General features: G+C 37.1%; 2 protein-coding genes across 3 annotated transcripts in view; both read left to right on the top strand.

Annotated features, from left to right (window-relative positions):
• PLSCR1 (phospholipid scramblase 1) overlaps positions 1 to 3,008 on the top strand; it is a 28,795-nt gene extending 25,787 nt beyond the window's left edge. The window contains exon 9 of one of the 2 annotated variants that reach the window (XM_007466027.1): positions 2,034 to 3,008. In XM_007466027.1, coding sequence (XP_007466089.1) covers positions 2,034 to 2,087 — 54 coding nt within the window. In that variant the 3' untranslated portion in view covers positions 2,088 to 3,008. The remainder of the gene's footprint in view (positions 1 to 2,033) is intronic. The other variant, XM_007466026.1, reaches the window with a different exon arrangement.
• Positions 3,009 to 3,459: 451 nt separating this feature from the next.
• The window catches only part of LOC103087317 (phospholipid scramblase 2-like), a 52,878-nt gene continuing 33,759 nt past the window's right edge, over positions 3,460 to 22,578 (top strand). Inside the window, 1 exon segment of the mRNA XM_082931374.1 lies at positions 3,460 to 3,517. Coding sequence (XP_082787500.1) covers positions 3,460 to 3,517 — 58 coding nt within the window.

Here is a 22,578-nt window from a genome sequence, read left to right as displayed (position 1 = left end):
AAATGGAGTAAGTCTTAGTGAAACAAAGAGATTTCTGCCTGATTCATTATTAAATTAAACCATCTAATACGGAAGTACAAATTGTAATAAGAATCTACATTTAATCAAGCCTTAGACAGAACTACCAATTAAGAGGAAATATATGAGATACAGCAATGATTTTGAACTTGTCTTCACATTAAATTACCTAGGGAGCTTTTAGTAGTAGGCCATATTCCAGTTTAACTAAATCAGAAGCTCAGAATTTAAAGTTTGTGTAGCTCCTCAGATGATTCCATATACAGTCGATGTCAAGGACTCCTGGGACAGAGCAGTGGTTTTCAACCTTAGCTGCACAGTAGAAACACCTGGGTAGCTTTTGCACTCCCTATGTCAAGACTATGTACCCAGATCTAGTAAACCAAATCCTGAGGTGGATCCAAGCCTTCAAGCTGTTGGAGCTATCATATGATTCCAAAGCAAGCAAGGTTTGGAGTCACTAGATTAATACCTTAAATATTGGCATATGGATGCAATCAGAAAAAAAAAAAAAAAGTAAAAGAACATACAGAAAAAGGATCCAGTTACTTCAACAAATAAATATCAGGAAAATAAAAGGTAAAAATAAAATAAAAAGAGAGAAACATCAGCTTAATGCAGTTTGTAGACCATGTTTGGATACTGATTTAAACAAACCAATATAAAAAGACATTTACAAGACACTCAGGGAAATGTGAACATTGGCAATTTGATGATATTAATGAATTATTAAGGTTTTTAAAAAAATATGATGTTATTGTGGTTATACAAAAACAGTACAGTCCATTTTCTTCAAGGGCACATACTGAAGTATTTCGGTATAAAATGATATGGTATCACAGATTTGCTTTTAAATAATGGGGGTGAGGGAAGAGGGACACAGCAGATGGAGTAATTGGTGAACCAAGCTGGGTGAGTGGTCATTGGGACTTTATTATACTATTCTATCTACTTTGGGACAGGCTCAGTATTTTCTGTATAAACTTTTAAATATAAGCACAGTTCTATTTAAAAACTATGTTTTCAGTAAGTGTTTATTTCACATGAGAAGAAAATTTTAACCTTAATTTGGGGAACTGTTTAACCAAAGGTTTACATACCATAACCAAAGATACGGTGTGTACAGGGTGGAGAGAGTAGTCTGGGGTGTTTGGATAGGTGAGAAATGGGATTGGGGTGGTGGTGGTGCTGTTATTAGGAATTGAATATGGAGTAGATTGGGCAGTCTTCCCAATCTTATAGACCTTGGGAAGATACTGAAAATTGTTTAGTTAACTGGTTAATTTTAAGCTATGTATAAATAAAAGAGTTATAAACCCAAATTTTAGAAAGATAAATCCTGGTGACTGTGTACAAAATGGATTGAAGAGAGGTAAAATTGTAATAGTGCAGTTGCGAGTGAATGGTGATAAAGATTCAATTATTTCTTTGTAAAGAGAAAAAGGAAAATGATAGATGTGAGAGCGGTACAATCCACAGGATCTGACAGAAGTTGTAGGGGAGAGGGTCTGGTTAGAAATTGATGGAGTAAGGCAAGCTGAGGAACACAGTGGACAACAAGTTTGGAAGAGAAATCATAAAACTGGGCCAGAAAATTCTAAGATGTTATTCTAACTCTAAGATGGCTGTCATTCTCCAGAAACAATCTAAAAATTGTACATGGAACTCCAGTCACAACACAAGTTATATTACTAGAGAAGGAGTACAAAAAGTTGAGGAACAAAGATTGAAAGAGGAACATTCTAAGAGGCATGAAAAAAGTGAAATTTAGAGAAATTACCAGAGGATTAATTAAGTTCATACAGGTATCAATAAGTGAATAGAATTACAGGATTTAATTGCCATTAAAATGGAAAGCTGAAGCTATCAACCTTTCCCAGATCTACCTATTAGTTGATTTTTCTTGTTTAGCAGTACGTTATTGTGTTTCATCAGATCCCTTTGCATTTATGCAACTGAGAGCTGATCTCTGTTTTGTTGCTGAAAACCCATTTCCGTATTTTGTTTTTATCTAGGACTTCATGTTTTTTGAAATGACTAGAAGTGAACAGAGAGCAGGAGTGTGGTAATGCATTCATTGACATCTCCTCAGAAAATCTGAAGTCCCTATATCAATTGGAACTATGTAAAAGAAAAACTGGTGGATTTTTCTCTTTATGTAAATGACTTATTATAGCATATGTGAATTACACTGTGATGCCTGAAGCTCCAGATATATGATTTTACTTTTCAAATTAAAGAGTTTATTTTTAATATCACTTGCTTATAAATGTTTTTATACATTTTCTTTTTCATTGTGTATTTTGGAGAAAGGATATAGAAATTTTTACATTTAAACATAACTTCCTATGATTAATTACTTTGAACTACAGTCTCTGCTTTATTTTCAATTTGTATCGCAAAATTAAAGACTTTTTAAAGTAATTTTAATATAAACTTATACCTTATTTTATTAAATCTAGTTACAATTTATTTCATATGTAACAACTGTTATTTTGCAAATACCGTATATTCAAAAGAATTCAAAATGAACATAATTTCAGTGTTTTTTTACAATTATGTTCAAATAATAATATTCATATGTCAAGGGAAAGTAAAATGTATTTTTTGATCAGAAAATCACACTACATTTAACTTCTCCTATAAGCTAATCTGCAACTATAAATAACATTTTCATTTTGACAAGACTATAAATTACCAATTTTTGATAATGATTTTTCGTGAAAAAAGAATGATTCTGTCCCCAAGAAAGACACATTTAAAGACTCACTCACTCTAAAACTGGGATATTGTTATAAGTTTTGAAGTAATTATTTATATATGGAATGGTTAGCTCCTGTTCTGTATTCTGTCATTCATGGAACATAATAGTTTTCAGATCACTCAGGTGTTAATTAAATAGAACATATATATTCTGAGTATAAATGTCTACAATGGTCTGATTATTTTTACCAACAATCAAATAACTAAAATAAAAAATTGCTGATATATTTCTTTGCATATTTGATTTTTGTTTTTAAACAAACTGTGAACAGTCAACTCACATGATATTCTGAACTTTACACATTTACGCCCCCCTTCCCTTTCAAATTTACTTTAAAAGAGCAAAAGCATATGATAATCTTTAGCAAAATATATATCTGTGCTGGAAACTAAGTTTTCTTCCTGTCAGAAAGTTAAAGGAATTTTTATACCCTGTTTCGTAGGGAAAACTGAATCAAGTGAGAGGAGATGTCCAACCCACAATTTACCTCATGGAAAGGAAAAGTGTGTTTAGGAAATAAGAACTTAGGGGAGAGATTCCCTTTCATGCTCAGCAGAACTCCAACACCATCAGCTCCTAATGTAGAGAACACTGGGATGGCAGGAAGCTGCAGAAAAGGTGATGTCCAGACCACCTTTCATTAGCCTAAATAATTCACCAGATGCCAGATTCCTATGATGAGGTGTAACCGAGGCATTCACATTCAGTTTATAGTTGGTACAGACAGCATGCCAGGTAAGGTGAGGTACTTGCACAGCTGGACCCTAGTGGCATTAGTTATGCCACTTAGAGAAGGGAGGGTTTTCCAAGCCTGCTGTCAGGTACCACAACCAACCCAAAATCAGGCTAAGAGACTGACATTATCCCTGTGACAGCTACATCTTGCTTTCACTTTCCCCCTCCTCCCAATCTCCCCTACTCCTATTCCTTCTTTGCATAGTACTCAAGATCTCTGGTTAAGCAAAGTAAAACTGCAACTTATCTGAACAGCTCCTTCTTCAACTATGCAAAGAAGATCTGAGCAGAAACCCACACACTATCAGCAGAATCCATTTAAGTTCAAATACTAGAAAAATGTGCTCTCATTAAATATTTACAAAGAAAAGACTCATCATACATGGAAAATTAGAAATTTAAGTGAGAAAAATACCAGGACTTGAAACAAATGTCTTCATTTGTAATCTCAATGAGATCTGAGGAAATGTTGCATATTTATTTCTGGAACAGGCAGTAGAGAAAAAGGAACATTCTGGGCTTCCCTGGTGGCGCAGTGGTTGAGAGTCCGCCTGCCGATGCAGGGGACACGGGTTCGTGCCCCGGTCCAGGAAGATCCCACATGCCACGAAGCGGCTGGGCCCGTGAGCCATGGCCGCTGAGCCTGCGCGTCCGGAGCCTGTGCTCCGCAATGGGAGAGGCCACAACAGTTAGAGGCCCGCGTAAAAAAAAAAAAAAAAAAAAAAGGGAACATCCTGATGAGGCAAAATTTTAATAAAGTTGAGAAGTATGATAACCACACTTTAAAGTATGACGGTGGCACTGGTATAGTAGATTGATTTAGGTAGAAAAATAACACAAAAAGATAAAAGAGATTTTTAAAAATTCTCCCAGAAGTCAGATAAACACAAAGTATAGAGAGGAAAAGGTGATTCCTGAGGAACAGATACATTCACTTCATGTTATGCACAACAGAAATTCCACAAGCAGAAATTAGATGAGGTCAAGAGAACACTATTTCCAAACAGGCTGCCATCGCTAGGTGAATGGATTTATCACATACCAGACAAAATTAATGAAAATGACCCATTTCTTTGTTACTTTTGAAGAATAATTTCACCATATACAGAATTCTGGGTGGTTGGGTTTTTTCTCTCACTCTAAATAGTTCACTCCACTCTCCTCTTGCTTGCGTGGTTTCCAAACAGAAGTCGGGTATTATCTTTGTTCTTCTATAGGTATGGTGCTTTTTCCTCTGTCTCCTTTCACAATTTTTTTTTATCTTTGATTTTATGTAGCTTGAAAATAATATGCTAGTGTAGGGTTTTTCATTTTTTTCCTGCCTCATGTTTGCTAAGCTTTCTGAACCTGTGGGTAGGTGCCTGACAATATGAGGAAATTCTCAGTCATTATTGTTTCAAACATTTCTTCTGTTTGTTCCTCTCTTTCTCTTCCTTCTGGTATTCACATTACATTTATGTTACACATTTGTATTTGTCCCATAGTCCCTGAATATTTTGTTCTGTTTTTTTTCAGTTTTTGTTCTATTTGCTTTTCAGTTTTGGAGGTTTCTATTGAGACATCCTCCTCAGAGATTCTTCAGCTGTGTCTAGCCTACTAATAAGCTCATCAAAGGCATTCTCCATTTCTGTCACAATGTTTTTTATCTATAGCATTTCCTTTTGGTTCCTTCTTAGGATTTCCATCACTTTGTTACACTGCCCATCTATTTTTGCATGCTATTTTATCCCTTAGAGACCTTAGCATATTAATCACGGTTGTTTTAAATTCCCAGTCTGGTAATTCCAACACCCCTTCCATGTCTATTTCTGATGCCTGTCTCTTCAAATTGTGTGGGTTTTGGGGGGGGCGGTATTTGTTTTTTATTTTTAATTTTTTTATTTTTTTTGCAGTATGTGGGCCTCTCACTGTTGTGGCCTCTCCCGTTGCGGAGCACAGGCTCCAGACGCGCAGGCTCAGCGGTCATGGCTCAGGGGCCTCGCCGCATGTGGGATTTCCCGGACCAGGGCACAAACCCATGTCCCCTGCATCGGCAGGCAGACTCTCAACCACTGCGCCACTAGGGAAGCCCTCAAATTGTGTTTTTCGACTTTTGGTATTCCCTGTAATTTTTTCGTGATAGCTGGGCATGGTATATGGGATAAAAGGAATGCTGTAAATAGGGCTTTTCATAATGTAGTGGTGAGATGTAGGGGAGTGGGCAGTGTTCTGTACTCTGATGATTACATCTCAGTCTTTTACCAAGCTTTCCCTTCTGGACTGGGAACTACACAAGTGTTTTTTCAGTATTTTTTTTCTCCCCTCTTTGATGCAACAGGATGGCTATAGTGGGCTGGAGTTGGGTATTTCCCTTCTATCACATGTAAGGCTAGAGCTGACTGGAGTTGGGTATTTCCTTTCCACCAGGTCATTTAGGCTGTGGTTAAGTACTTTTTCCAGAGGGCAGACCTTGTTAAGAACAGAGTGCTCTGGTGTGTTTCAAAATGATACCTTTTCCCCTCCCAGGCAGGAAGCACAAGGGGATTTTATCTTTTTAATTTACTGTGAGAACTTGATTGAGCTCCTGAGGGAGAATCTCACAAAATTGGGTCCCCCATCTCCCCACACCCACCAATGACAGGGTCCTTGTAGAGTTTCTAACTCACTGACTTGTGCACACCGAGTGTCAGCACATCGATACATTTTCCTTTTCTGGCACTGGTTCTGTGGTGGTTTCCACTCCTGAGCCTTAGCTCCAGTAAGCCGTGACTCCCTGTGTTCACCTGTCTCTCCAACCTTGGGGACAGCAGTTGGCCTTCTGTCCTCACTTCTGTTACAGATCCTAGAAGAGCTGTTAACTTTTCAGTCAGTTCAGCTTTTTACTTGTTAGGATGGAGAGGCGACTTCCAAGCTCCTTACCTGTGGAACTAGAGTCAGAAGTGGCTCTTCATTTTTTTAATGTCAAAATTGTTGCTACATCAAAATTCTTCTCTGATTTTCATTCAGTCTGTATTTCTTCTTTTCATGCCATAAATAAAATGGTAATTTTATTATGAATATGAGCACATTTTACCCTATATTATAGCTATGTATCTTCTGTTTATGATTTATTTTCTTTACTACAGTGTGTACTCCTGGGGAGACCCTGCCTCAAAATCATTTTTGTACCTCTCCCTAATGATGCCAAAACACTGTGACTTGCATATAGTTAATTTCAATAAATATTTTCTTCTTGTGGAACAAATGAAAATTTTAAACAGATACATGTAACGTCTCAGACTTGACTGAAAATCATCAGAATTTTGAAATCGAGAGATATCAACATTTCATGTAAAAGGAGAACAGGAGTTTATTTAATGACAAACCCAAGAAACCTCCAAAAAACTACAGGTTTTAAGGATGAACTGACATAAATATAATGTGCACAACAAGATTGGTAGCTATGGCACTGGATGTGTCTATAATCCTCATCCTGGGTGTTATAAATACTATAATAATACTATAATAAGAGTATCCAAACTCTTAGAACACTGGCACCTGAGAAAATATGATTAAAAGGATGAAGAGTGTGGAAACCATGTTCTTTGAAGAATGACTAATGGTATACAGCCTCAAGAAGGGAAAATGTGGGTGCTGAACTATGGAAGTGGGATAAGTTTATTCTTAACTGCTCTGTAATGCCCCAGATTTCTCAGCTATAAAACTGATACAATAATTGTATAATCCTCATAGAGTTGTTGTGAGAGTTAAGTCACTACATATTAAGCTCTTAAAATAGTTCCTGGCACATTGTAAACACTATAAAAATGTTAGCTACTATTACCATTATTATTCCTCCAAAGCATTGAACAAGGACCAATGATATACATAGACAGATTTTTCTTTGTATAAGAAAGTGCTTCATCATAATTAGAATTTTCCAACCTCTCAAAATAGTGAAACAGTTCACCTTTCAACTTAAATGCTTCTAGGTCAGAAACTTCGAGTATTTTAGTCTTGGGAAGAAGAACCTCCCAGACTCTATGTAGGGACTACTGATGAGCTGAATGCAGCTGTAACCATAAGTGACAAGGGCCTTGGAAAGTCACTAGTGAACACTCTGCATGTGTTTGCAAGATGGTCTGGAGCATTCCATGTTCCCCTCCCGGCACTGAGCTGCAATTACTTATGCTTTCAGTCATCAATGTCTTCATATTAATGAGTATGTTTTCATGGTGAGATTTATGACTATATGAACAGAACACTAAAATTAGGATTCTTTAGACATAACGAACAATGAGAGTATGGGTTTAAGAGAAAGCTAGAAGGAAAAAGTAAGGCATTGATAAGGTGTCTACTTCATGACTCTAAAATACACTCTAAAGTACACCTTTTTTATAGAGGCTAAGCAAAGGCATTAGTTGGAGAATATGCCATTGAAAGCATAATGTCCCTAATCTGCCTGGAGTTCTCTGATCATCCAGGAGATAGACAACTAGAGTACCTAACAGTGTTTTATTTCTACCTAGAAAATCCACAGTCATGTAGAGGAGAGGCTATGTGCTGTTGTGTGTGTGTGTGCACGCGTGTGTGTATTGGGGTTACTAGAAAGAACGATGAACAGAATATGTTCTTTTTCCATATTAGTTATTCTGTTGTTAAAAAGGATAACATGAGAGACTCCAGGATTCAATTCAGCACTAAGAAAGTGAGCCCTAATTCTTCATAAAGGAAATAGTTCATGTCATAAGCTCAGTAATTACACTGAAGACATTAATTCCACTTACGTTACCCTAAAGTCTGCTGTCTCAAACCATTCAGTTATTTGCACATGGAAAGATGTCAAATAAGTTCTCTCCCATCCTACACTTGGCAAACACCATAATGAACATAATAATTAAGTCATATTTAATACAGCATTACACATATGATAAAAATGCCATCTTAAAGCAGTGGTAAGAAGTCAACTACTTTTAAGATGACATTAGGATAATCAGAAAATATTTGAAAAAAGAAAGAAGAAGTTAAAATCCTTGTATGTGTCACATAGAAAAGTAAATAGCAGATGAAATACAAAAAACAAAACTTTATAAAAAGAGTAGAAAAACCAAAAGAGATTACTTTTTTATAATCACTCTTTTGATGAAGGTGTCCCAACAAAAAACTCAGGAAAATACTGAAAATTTTTAATTTTATATTTAGAATCTTGTATTGTTGACACGAAATGCCCTAAAGTAAAAGCAAAAAGTTTAAAGATAATATTGGTATCAATGAGCTATTTAAATTTCCCAGAAATCTATAAAAGTTAAATACAAGTCAAAATAAATAAACAGAAATATATGATAACAATCATTAAGTATCCAGTGTATTTACAAATAAACATTCAATCTCACTAGCAATCAGAATCATAAAGACTGTGAATTTTGGTTCTTGAAAGAAAATCCTGTACATATTATTTCAAGCAGAAGTTGTAAAAGAAGTTGTCTTCTTTTCCATGTGTCAGCAATGGTTGTTTTATACACTTTTAAAATATCTTAACTGTCTGCTTTTCCAAAATTATAATGACTTTTGAAAATTGAAATTTTCAAACAACATTAAAAGCCTTATTAAATTACAATACACTTACAATTTCAAACCTCTAAAGATGTAGCTATTTTGGGAGGCTAAACTTCTCATATTGAAAAAGAAACAAAAATACTAACTTGCACACATTTTTTAAATTACCGAGTTTAAAATGGTAATATACATTACATATAGTCATTATAGACATACAACTTATGCGTCCCTGCCACTAGACTGCACTACTTTCAGTCAAGAACAGAGTCCCTTTCAATTTTTATCCTCTAGTGCAAAGCACGGTACCTGATATGATAGAAGAAGCCTGATAAATATCAGTATTTGCCAAATGAAAGTCAATCTGACTCAGAATGAAAGCCTCTGACTCAGAATATATGTGCCAAGTTTCCATTATACTTATTCCCTATAAATATAAACAGAATAAATAGCACAGATAGATTTATTTGGATTATGTATTGGTGGATATATATATATTTTGTAATCCTCATCTGATTGTGAATACCTATGAATAAATTCTGGTATTATGATAGAGCTACACCTATTAGTAGTTACATATGTATTATCTCAAGTTAAGTCTTCAGAACTCAATTTAATACAGAAAGGCAATCTGGAAAATTTCTAGACTGTTATCCCAGCTTAACTATAGTTAGTATGTTTGCTATCAACTGATTTCTAAAGCACAGTAACAACAAAATATAAATTAACAAGTAAATAAATGTAAGAAATGTGTTCATGTTTGTTTTCTACAATGGCCAGTTTTAATGAACTCAATAAACAAATTAAGAAAACCCAGAGCATACAGGCAGTAACTAAACAGAAACAGATTACAATTAAAAAGCAAGCCGATTTCACATATAAATTTCCCAAATCTTTTAGGTTTCTAACTGGTGGAAATGAAAAGCATCTCCCAATTGTAAATATGATATTTTCAACCATAAACAAAGATTGCAGATAGTATAATTCAAATTATAGATAAGGAATGTGGCTGCTTAGTGCATTGTGTTAATGTTTGTTTTGTTTTTTTTTTTTTGTAGTATGAGGGCCTCTCACTGTTGTGGCCTCTCGCATTGCGGAGCACAGGCTTCAGACGCACAGGCCCAGCGGCTATGGCTCACAGGCCCAGCCGCTCCGCGGCATGTGGGATCCTCCCGGACCGGGACATGAACCTGTGTCCCCTGCATCGGCAGGCGGACTCTCAACCACTGCGCCACCAGGGAAGCCCCTGTGTTAATCTTTCCAAGGTGAAAATTCACCTCCTACTTTGTCTAGTCAGCTGTACTTCTTCTCACTAATATAAACTGTTCATTTAATTTGGCAAAACCTTATTCTACAAACATGGCATTGAGAAATGAAAAAGGGTGAGAAAGAAAGAACCTATCAGCAATAAATCCAAGCACATTTTCTACCCCTAGTAGATAATAATGATGATAATACTTAACAGATACTGAGCATTTAGTATGTATTAGACATGTACTAAGCCTATATATTAACTTATTTGACTCTAATATTTTTATAATATTATCTCCACTTTAAAGATGAGACAGCAGATGAGGAAAGTGTGCAGAGTGGTGGAGCTAGCACACAGCATCTTTGTAGACTTTACAATTGAGACAGCACTGAGTCAGTTAAGCTCACACCTCGTACTACTTGTACATGAACAACCAGTGAATGTTAAGAAGCTTGAAATGTCATGGCCCACTGACCAAGTGGTTCAGTAAACGTAGCTTGCAGTACATACATCTATACATATATGTGCATGAGTGTGTACTCATGTATGTATGGGATCTTCAACTTAGAAAGGTTTTTTTTTTTGAGAATGAGGGTGGAGAAGCACTGATGATGCCATCTAGTTGCTGGGGCAATTACAGAGATTAAGGCATCCACTGAATAATCTGCTCTTATCCTTTCTTCTCCTTTCCTGTGTGACGTGCCCCATGTGACTAAAGAAAAGGCAAAGCAGCTGTGCTGAGATGGTGGACATTTATCTCATATTGAAATTATTTTCCCTGACTGATTTTATGAAAGGGGGTTTCTTTTATATTTTGTTGCATGTGAGCTTATCAAATAAACACATCCCCAAACCCAATTAAATCAAGAATTTTATATGTTGGAATCATGGCTACTTTCCTCAGTAAAACAAGGGAAAAGTTGAACTGGTAAGTCTCATAAATGGATATATTTGAGCCAAGAAGGAACATACAATGTTTAAGAATGTTGGCCCTGGAAGGTGTACTGCCTGGCTTCAATTCTATCAGCTGTGGTCACATTCCTTAACTCTCTATAAACATCCATTACCTGTCAAATCGTGATAAAATTCAACTAAAAACAGGGCTTCCCTGGTGGTGCAGTGGTTAAGAATCTGCCTGCCAATGCAGGGGACACGGGTTTGATCCCTGGTCCGGGAAGATCCCACATGCCACGGAGCGACTAAGCCCGTGCACCACAACTACTGATCCTGCGCTCTAGAGCCCACAAGCCACAACTACTGAAGCCCACGTGCCTAGAGCCCATGCTCCGCAACAAGAGAAGCCACCATAATGAGAAGCCTGCACACCACAATGAAGAGTAGCCCCCGTTCACCGCAACTAGAGAAAGCCCGCGTGCAGCAACGAAGACCCAACACAGCCAAAAATAAATAAAATTAAATTTAAAAAAATTAAAAAAAACATTTAACTAAAACACAGAGAATTAATTTTTTATAATCAATATAGCACTCAAATCAAGTTCTGGCATGCAGTAAGTGCTTAACTGCTATTTTATTTATAAAAATATGCAAACTCTTTCCTTTACAGCATTTCTAATCACTTAACCTTTGTAAGGGCTCTGACTGTTCACTAAGCTGGATCCAAGAACCTACTACGTCTGGGGACTTATAAGACTGAGACATAGGTAGAAAACTATGAGGTTCATATTATTTCTATTTGTGTCTGCTATTAGCATTCCACAGTTACCCTGAAATAATTAAAGTCTAAACCCTGAAAGAGAATCTGTGAATTTACTTTGATATCTAGTTGATACCTAAGATTCAATATCATATATTTACAACTCACTTTTTAAATAAAATAATATAACTGCACTGCATTTTTTTCATTTTGGAGCTCACAGATGACATCTTTCATATATGGATATAAATTAACATTTACATCAAAGAACTCTTTAGGAATACTGCCAATGAAATATGAGGTTTATTGGGAAACCAATTTCAAATACTTTTTCAACAGTCCACTAGTTTCCCTGTATCCTGTCTTTGTATGTAGTCTGCATACCAAAAAATGATTATCAAAGTACAACTGCCTACAAATTTCAAATATTTAACATATCTGTAATTGTAATTAATCCTGATTAAATACGTGATACATGATGCACATATCATAATGTTCATACAAATATGAACATATATCCACAATATTCAGTATAATCGAAAAAGAATAGGAGAATTCATATAAAAAAACCCAGGAGGAGCTTCAAGATGGCAGAAGAGTAAGACGTGGAAATCACCTTCCTCCCCACAGATACATCAGAAATACATCTACATGTGGAACTGCTCCTATACAACACCTACTGAACGCTGGCAGAAGACCTCAGACCTCCCAAAAGGCAAGAAACTCCCCACGTACCTGGGTAGGGCAAAAGAAAAAAGAATACACAGAGGCAAAAGAATAGGGACGGGCCCTGCACCAGTGGGAGGGAGCCGTGAAGGAGGAAAAGTTTCCACACACTAGGAAGACCCTTCCTGGGCGGAGATGGGGGGGTGGCGGAGGGGGGAAGCTTGAGCCACGGAGGAGAGCGCAGCAACAGGGGTGCGGAGGGCAAAGCGGGGAGATTCCCGCACGGAGGATCGGCACCGACCAGCACTCACCAAACCGAGAGGCTTGTCTGCTCACCCGCCGGGGCGGGCCGGGGCTGGGAGCAGAGGCTCCGGCTTCGGAGGTCAGATTGCAGGGAGAGGACTGGGGTTGGCTGCGTGAACACAGCCTGAAGGGGTTAGTGCACCACGGCTAGCCGGGAGGGAGTCCGGGAAAAAGTCTGGAACTGCTGAAGAGGCAAGAGACTTTTTCTTCCCTCTTTGTTTCCTGGTGCGCGAGGAGAGGGGATTAAGAGCCCCGCCTAAAGGAGCTCCAGAGACGGGCGGGAGCCGCGGCTACCAGCGGAGACCACAGAGACGGGCATGAGACGCTAAGGCTGCTGCTGCCGCCACCAAAAAGCCTGTGTGCAAGCACAGGTCACTATCCACACCTCCCCTCCCGGGAGCCTGTGCAGCCCACCACTGCCAGGGTCCCATGATCCAGGGACAACTTCCCCGGGAGAACACACGGTGCACCTCAGGCTGGTGCAACATCATGCTGGCCTCTGCTGCCGCAGGCACTGTGTACCCCTCCCTCCCCCGCAGCCTGAGTGAGCCAGAGCCCCTGAAATAACTGCTGCTCCTTTAACCCCGTCCTGTCTGAGCAAAGAACAGACGCCCTCAGGCGACCTACACGCAGAGGCGGGGCCAAATCCAAAGCTGAATTCTAGGAGCTGTGCAAACAAAGAAAAGAAAGGGAAATCTCTCCCAGCAGCCTCAGGAGCAGCGGATTAAATCTCCACAGTCAACTGGATGTAGCCTGGATCTGTGGAACGAACACCTGAATAGACAACGAATCATCCCAAACTGAGGAGGTGGACTTTGGGAGCAATCATATATATATATATATATATATATATATGGTATGTATTTTTTCCCTTTTTCTCTTTTTGTGAGTGTGTATGCATATGATTCATGTGTGTGATTTTGTCTGTATAGCTTTGCTTTTACCTTTTCTCCTAGAGTTCTGTCTGTCCGTCTTTTTTTTTCTTTTGTTTTCTTTTTTTTCTTAGTATAGTTTTCAGCACTTGCTATCATTGGTGGATTTGTTTTTTGTTTTGGTTGTTCTCTTCTTTCTTTCACTCTTTTTTATTATTTTAAAAAATATTTTAATAATTATTTTTCTGTTTTTTATTTTAATAACTTTTTAATTTCATTTTATTTTATTTTACCTTTTTCCTTCTTTCTTTCTTTTTTTCTCCCTTTTATTCTGAGCCGTGTGGATGAAAGGCTCTTGGTGCTCCAGCCAGGCATCAGGGCTGTGTCTCTGAGGTGGGAGAGCCAAGTTCAGGACATTGGTCCACCAGAGACCTCCCAGCTCCATGTAATACCAAATGGCAAAAATCTCCCAGAGATCTCCATCTCAATGCCAAGACCCAGCTCCACTCAACGACCAGCAAGCTACAGTCCTGGACACCCTATGCCAAACAATTAGAAAGACAGGAACACACCTTTTCGGAGAGATGCTGCCTAAAATCATAATAAGGTCACAGACAACACAAAACACACCACCAGATGTGGACCTGCCCACCAGAAAGACAATATCCAGCCTCATCCACCAAAAGACAGACAATAGTTGCCTCCACCAGGAAGCCTAAACAACCCCCTGGACCAACCTTAGCCACTGGGGCAGACACCAAAAACAATGGGAACTACGAACCTGCAGCCTGCGAAAAGGAGACGTCAAACACAGTAAGTTAAGCAAAATGAGAAGACAAAGAAAAACACAGCAGATGAAGGACCAAGGTAAAAATGCACCAGACCTAACAAATGAAGAGGAAATAGGCAGTCTACCTGAAAAAGAATTCAGAATAATGATAGTAAAGACAATCGAAAATCTTGGAAATAGAATGGAGAAAATACAAGAAACGTTTAACAAGGACCTAGAAGAACTAAAGAGCAAACAAACAATCATGAACAACATGATAAATGAATTCAAAAATGCTCTAGAAGGGATCAATACCAGAATAACTGAGGCAGAAGAGTGGATAAGTGACCTGGAAAAATAAAATACTGGAAATAACTACTGCAGAGCAGAATAAAGAAAAAAGAATAAAAAGAATTGAGCACAGTATCAGAGACCTCTGTGACAATATTAAATACACCAACATTTGAATTCTAGGGGTCCCAGAAGAAGAAGAGAAAAAGAAAGGGACTGAGAAAATATTTGAAGAAATTATAGTTGAAAACTTCCCTAATATGGGAAAGGAAATAGTTAATCAAGTCCAGAAAGCACAGAGAGTCCCACACAGGATAAATCCAAAGGGAAACATGCTAAGACAGATATTAATCAAACTATCAAAAATTAAATATGAAGAAAAAATATTAAAAGCAGCAAGGGAAAAACAAAAAAAAACATACAAGGGAATCCCCATAAGGTTAACAGCTGATCTTTCAGCAGAAACTCTGCAAGCCAGAAGGGAGTGGCATGACATATTTAAAGTGATGAAAGGGAAAAAGCTACAACCAAGATTACTCTACCCAGCAAGGATCTCATTCAGCTTTGATGGAGAAATTAAAACTTTTACAGACAAGCAAAAGCTAAGAGAATTCAGCACAACAAAACCAGCTTTACAAAAAATGATAAAGGAACTTCTCTAGGCAGGAAACACAAGAGAATGAAAAGACCTACGATAACAAACCAAAAACAATTAAGAAAATGATAATAGGAACATACATATCGATAATTACCTTAAATGTAAGTGGATTAAATGCTCCAACCAAAAGACATAGACTGGCTGAATGGACACAAAAATAAGACCTGTATATATGCTGTCTACAAGAGAACCACTTCAGACCTAGGGACACATACAGACTGAAAGTGAGGGGATGGAAAAAGATATTCCATGCAAATGGAAATCAAAAGAATGCTGGAGTAGCAATTCTCATATCAGACAAAATAGACTTTAAAACAAAGACTATTACAAGAGACAAAGAAGGACAGTATATAATGATCAAGGGATCAATCCAAGAAGTTATAACAATTGTAAATACTTATGCACCCAACAGAGGAGCACCTCAAAATATAAGGCAAATTCTAACAGCCATAAAAGGGAAATTGACAGTAACACCATCATAGTAGGGGACTTTAACACCCCACTTTCACCAATGGACAGATCATCCAAAATGAAAATAAATAAGGAAACACAAGCTTTAAATGATACATTAAACAACATGGACTTAATTGATATTTATAGGACATTCCATCCAGATACAACAGAATACACTTTCTTCTCAAGTGCTCATGGAACATTCTCCAGGATAGATGATATCTTGGGTCACAAATCAAGCCTTGGTAAATTTTAGAAAATCAAAATCATATAAACTATCTTTTCTGACCACAACACTATGAGACTATATATCAATTACAGGAAAAAATACAAACACATGGAGGGTAAACAATAAACTACTAAATAACCAAGACACCGCTGAAGAAGTCAAAGAGGAAATCAAGAAATGCCTACTAAAAAATGACAATGAAAACACGATGACCCAAAATCTGTAGGATGCAGCAAAAGATGTTCTAAGAGGGAATTTTATAGCAATACAATCCTACCTTAATAAAAAAGAAACATCTCAAATAAACAACCTAACCTTACACCTAAAGCAATCTGAGAAAGAAGAACAAAAAAACCCCAAAGTTAGCAGAAGGAAAGAAATCATAAAGATCAGACCAGAAATAAATGAAAAAGAAATGAAGGAAACAATAGCAAAGATCAATAAAACTAAAAGCTGGTTCTTTGAGAAGATAAACAAAATTGATAAACCATTAGCCAGACTCATCAAGAAAAAAAGGGAGAAGACTCAAATCAACAGAATTAGAAATGATAAAGGAGAAGTAACAACTGACACTACAGAAATACAAAGGATCAGGAGAGCCTACTATAAGCAACTCTATGCCAATAAAATGGAAAACGTGGAACAAATGGACAAATTCTTAGAAAAGCACAAACCTCCAAGACCGAACCAGGAAGAAACAGAAAATATGAACAGACCAATCACAAGCACTGAAATTGAAAGTGTGATTAAAAATCTTCCAACAAACAAAACAGCCCAGAACCAGATGGCTTCACAGGCGAATTCTATCAAACATTTACAGAAGAGCTGAAACCTATCCTTCTCAAACTCTTCCAAAACATACCAGAGGGAGAAACGCTCCCAAACTCATTCTATGAGGCCACCATCACCCTGATACCAAAACAAGACAAAGATGTCACAAAAAAAGAAAACTACAGACCAATATCACTGATGAACATAGATGCAAAAATCCTCAACAAAATACTAGCAAACAGAATCCAACAGCACATTAAAAGGATCGTACACCATGATCAAGTGGGGTTTATTCCAGGAATGCAAGGATTCTTCAATATCAATCAATCAATGTGATACAGTATATTAACAAATTGAAGGATAAAAACCATATGATCATCTCAATAGATGCAGAGAAAGCTTTCAACAAAATTCAACACCCATTTATGATAAAAACTCTCAAGAAAGTAAGTGTAGAAGGAACTTACCTCAACAGAAGAAAGGCCATATATGACAAACCCACAGCCAACATCGTCCTCAATGGTGAAAAATTGAAACCATTTCCACTAAGATCTGGAACAAGACAAGGTTGCCCACTCTCACCATTATTCAACATACTTTTGGAAGTTTTAGCCACATCAATCAGAGAAGAAAAAGAAATAAAAGGAATCCAAATCGGAAAAGAAGAAGTAAAGCTGTCACTGTTTGCAGATGACATGATACTATACATAGAGAATCCTAAAGATGCTACCAGAAAACTACTAGAGCTAATCAATGAATCTGGTAAAGTAGCAGGATACAAAATTAATGCACAGAAATATCTGCATTCCTATATACTAATGATGAAAAATCTGAAAGTTAAATTAAGAAAACACTCCCATTTACCACTGCAACAAAAAGAATAAAATACCTAGGTATAAACCTACCTAAGGACAAAAAGACCTGTATGCAGAAAATTATAAGACACTGATGAAAGAAATTAAAGATGATACAAATAGATGGAGAGATACACCATGTTCTTGGATTGGAAGAATCAACATTGTGAAAATGACTGTACTGCCCAAAGCAATCTACAGATTCAATGCAATCCCTATCAAACTACCACTGGCATTTTTTACAGAACTAGAACAAAAAATTTCACAGTTTGTATGGAAACACAAAAGACCCCGCATAGACAAAGCAATCTTGAGAAAGAGACACGGAGCTGGAGGAAGTCAGGGTCCCTGACTTCAGACTATACTACAAAGCTACAGTAATCAAGACAGTATGGTACTGGCACAAAAACAGAAATATAGATCAATGGAACAGGATAGAAAGCCCAGAGATAAACCCATGCACATATGGCACCTTATCTTTGATAAAGGTGGCAGGAATATACAGTGGAGAAAGGACAGCCTCTTCAATAAGTGGTGCTGGGAAAATTGGATAGGTACATGTAAAAGTATGAGATTAGATCACTCCCTAACACCATACACAAAAATAAGCTCAAAATGGATTAAAGACCTAAATGTAAGGCCAGAAACTATCAAACTCTTAGAGGAAAACATAGGCAGAACACTCTATGACATAAATCACAGCAAGATCCTTCTTGACCCATCTCCTAGAGTAATGGAGATAAAAACAAAAATAAACAAATGGGACCTAATGAAACTTCAAAGCTTCGGGGCACGACCCCGCGTCTCCTGCATCGGCAGGCGGACTCTCAAGCACTGCGCCACCAGGGAAGCCCAACACAGCAAGATCTTTTTTGACCCAGCTCCTAGAGAAGTGGAAATAAAAACAAAAATAAACAAATGGGACCTAATGAAACTTCAAAGCTTTTGCACAGCAAAGGAAACCATGAACAAGACCAAAAGACAACCTTCAGAATGGGAGAAAATATTTGCAAATTAAGCAATTGACAAAGGATTAATCTCCAAAATTTACAAGCATCTCATGCAGCTCAATACAAACAACCCAATCTAAACATGGGCAGAAGACTTAAATAAAAATTTCTCTAAAGAAGATATACAGATTACCAACAAACACATGAAAGAATGCTCAACATCATTAATCATTAGAGAAATGCAAATCAAAACTACAATGCAATATCATCTCACACCAGTCAGAATGGCCATCATCAAAAAATCTAGAAACAGTAAATGCTGGAGAGGGTGTGGAGAAAAGGGAACCCTTTTGCACTGTTGGTGGGAATATAAATTGATATAGCCTCTATGGAGAACAGTATGGAGGTTCCTTAAAAAACTACAAATAGAACTACCATATGACCCAGCAATCCCACTACTCGGCATATACCCTGGGAAAACCATAATTCAAAAAGAGCTGTGTACCACAATGTTCACTGCAGTACTATTTACAATAGCCAGGACATGGAAGCAAACTAAGTGTCCATCAACAGATGAATGGATAAAGAAGATGTGGCACATATATACAATGGAATATTACTCAGCCATAAAAAGAAACGAAATTGAGTTATTTGTAATGAGGTGGATGGACATAGATTCTGTCATACAGAGTGAAGTAAGTCAGAAAGAGAAACACAAATACCATATGCTAACACATATATGTGGAATCTAAAAAAAAAACAAAAAAATAGTCATGAAGAACGCAGGGGCAAGACGGGAATAAAGACGTAGACCTACTAGAGAACAGAGTTGAGGACATGGGGAGGGGGAAGGGTAAGCTGGGACAAAGTGAGAGAGTGGTAGTGTATAAAGGGACATGTATATACACTACCAAATGTAAAATAGATAGCTAGTGGGAAGCAGTCACATAGCACAGGGAGATCAGCTCAGTGCTTTGTGAACAGCTAGAAGGGTGAGAGGGAGATGAAAGAGGGAGGAGAAACGGGGATATATGTAAATGTGTAACTGATTCACTTTGTTATAAAGCATAAACTAACACACCATTGTAAAGTGATTATACTCCAATAAAAATGTTAAAAAAAAAAAAAAAAGCAAAGATTCCAGATCCAAGTGAGATGGAATAAGCACACTGCTCTCTGTCTCTCCCACTTAGTGTATCTATAAAGCCTGGATTGGACATAGAGCTGCTATTAAAGGAATCTGAAAATGTAATAGTAGAAGGCAGATTATGTTAAGACCCCCAAAAAGCTTTTGTTTATATGCATTGTATCTAGTGATATTTACCAGAATTAGAAATTAAAACTGAGATATTGTTAAAACACAGACTCACACTCCAATAGCTGTCAGAGCAGTGATGTCATCACCAAACATCACAAACCTCTGGAAACTCCCACTGTACACTCATAGGAGAAAGAGTGAAAAAAGCAAATAACATCTTAGTGATATAGTAAATATTTCTGACCACATTTTGAGAACTCCTGCCCTATGTGCAATGAATGAAGAATATTGTTTTCAGGCACATATGAAACATTCACCAAAATCTACAACAAAGGATCTTTTGACAAATATTTTTAAAACTAATTTCACATAAAAATTAATGAAAAAGAACAAAACAGAACAAAACCAAGAACCACAACAGAATACACTAACAAAGAGCTATAAAAATGTTTCAGAAATAAAAGACGTTTCTAAGAAATAAAGACACATGTCTATTTTGTGTTTTCTTCTGCCTTGGTTCTTAGCACTTTACTTTCTTAAGTCTCTCCATTCATACAGGGTTAAAAGAATACCAGATTCATGCTTTGTCAATACCTTTTTACACATGTGCTTACATTGCTACTGAGGAAGACCTCACTGTAAAAATTTAGGTACTTATATTTAAGGAACTCTTTATATCAAGCTTACCCATTTTTTTAAAACAAATTCAACACTTACAAGGCCATATCTTGGGTAATGAAGGTGACCCACATAAGCACTCAAATGCCCTTGCACAGTCTCAGCATTCCAGAAAGAAAGCCTATTTGTTCAATTTCTTGTTATCCGAGGAAGACTCTTTAAAAGACAAATGGTTCAACAGTTACCAAGGTACATATATGAGAAGTTATCAGATATTACACCTATTAAATATGATCAACTTATGATGACCCACCTAGAGTAATATTTTTGAAACCTGTAGGAAAAATATTATGTAGATTACCTTTGATTTTACATGGCAGCATTAATTTCTAATGTTTAAAAGACTTTTCAGTAAAAATAATTTTCCTTACCTGGCTTAAAATATGTCAGGGGTAGGGAATTTTCAGTACTCAAATGACATGTTATATATTTTCAAAGAAATTTTTAGTTCAATAGAAAATATATAAACTTTAGTTTTAGAACATATAAACAAGTATAACATATGGTAGAACACAAAATGGGTTTGAGCAATATTAAAATGTGATGTTAATTTTCAACTTTAAAATATCTTATGATATTTTAGGTCTGGCCATGGAATCTGAACCCAGGGGAAAGGATAGTCTCTTCAGTAAATTATGTTAGGAAAACTGTATATCCATATGCAAAAGGATGAAACTGGACTCTATTATGCCATACACAAAATTCAACTCAAAATGGATTAAAGACTTAAACACAAAATCTGAAACCATAAAACTCCTAAAGAAAATATAGGGGAAAACCTTCTTGAGTTTGGTCCTGGCAAAGACCTCTTGGCTGTGACACCAAAATAACAGGCAACAAAAGCAAAAATACACAAGTGGGACTATGTCAAACTAAAAAGCTACCGCACAGCAAAGGAAACCATTAAAAACATGAAAAAACCTAGAGAATAGGGAAAAAATATTTGTAAGCTGTGTAGCTGAAAGGGTTGATATCCAAAATATACAAAGTACACCTCAATAGCACCAAAAAAAGAATGTGCAAATGAACTGAATAGACACCTTTCTAAAAAAGACATATAAATGGCCAAAAGACACATGAAAAGTTGCTCAACATTACTATTATCAGGGAGATACAAGTCAAAACTGCAATGAGCTATCATCTCACACAAGTTAGGATGGTTATAATCAAAGAAAGCAAAAGATAACAAGTGTTGGTAAGGATGTGGAGAAAAGGGAACATCTGTACACTGTTCATGGAATGTAACCTGGTGCAGCCACTATAAACAACAATATGGAGGTTCCTCAAAATACTAAAAATAGAACTACCATATGATCCAGCAATTCCACTCCTGGCTATATATCCATAGAAAACAAAATCAGGATCTTGAAAAGTATATGCACTCACATGTTTACTGTAACACTATTCACAATAGTCAAGACATGTAAGCACCTAAATGTCCATCAATTGACATATTGATAAAGAAAAACTTACTGAATTGTTACTTTTAAGTGGTATAAGTTGGAATATGAGTAGTCAGATGACAGACTATGTTCATTTAAACTACAGATATATAGATATTAATGATAATAAGTGCGATAACATGAGGAATCCAAATGTAAAATCAAACTCACACAAACAAGAGATCTTATCCAGTATCAAGCTTAGTAGAATTTTTCAAGATATAAATAGTCTGGGCTTCCCTGGTGGCGCAGTGGTTGGGAGCCCACCTGCCGGTGAAGGTGACGCGGGTTCGTGCCCCAGTCCGGGAGGATCCCACGTGCTGCGGAGCGGCTGGGCCCATGAGCCATGGCCACTGGGCCTGCGCGCCCGGGACCTGTGCTCCGCAATGGGAGAGGCCGCAGCGGTGAGAGGCCCGCGTACCGCAAAAAAAAAAAAAAAAAAAAAAAAAA

Source organism: Lipotes vexillifer, unplaced genomic scaffold (genome assembly GCF_000442215.2).
Source record: "Lipotes vexillifer unplaced genomic scaffold, Lipotes_vexillifer_v1.1 scaffold1064, whole genome shotgun sequence".
Taxonomy (NCBI): Eukaryota; Metazoa; Chordata; class Mammalia; order Artiodactyla; family Lipotidae; genus Lipotes; species Lipotes vexillifer.
The sequence above is the reverse complement of the archived record's forward strand: the minus strand, read 5'-3'. Positions and strand labels throughout refer to the sequence as shown.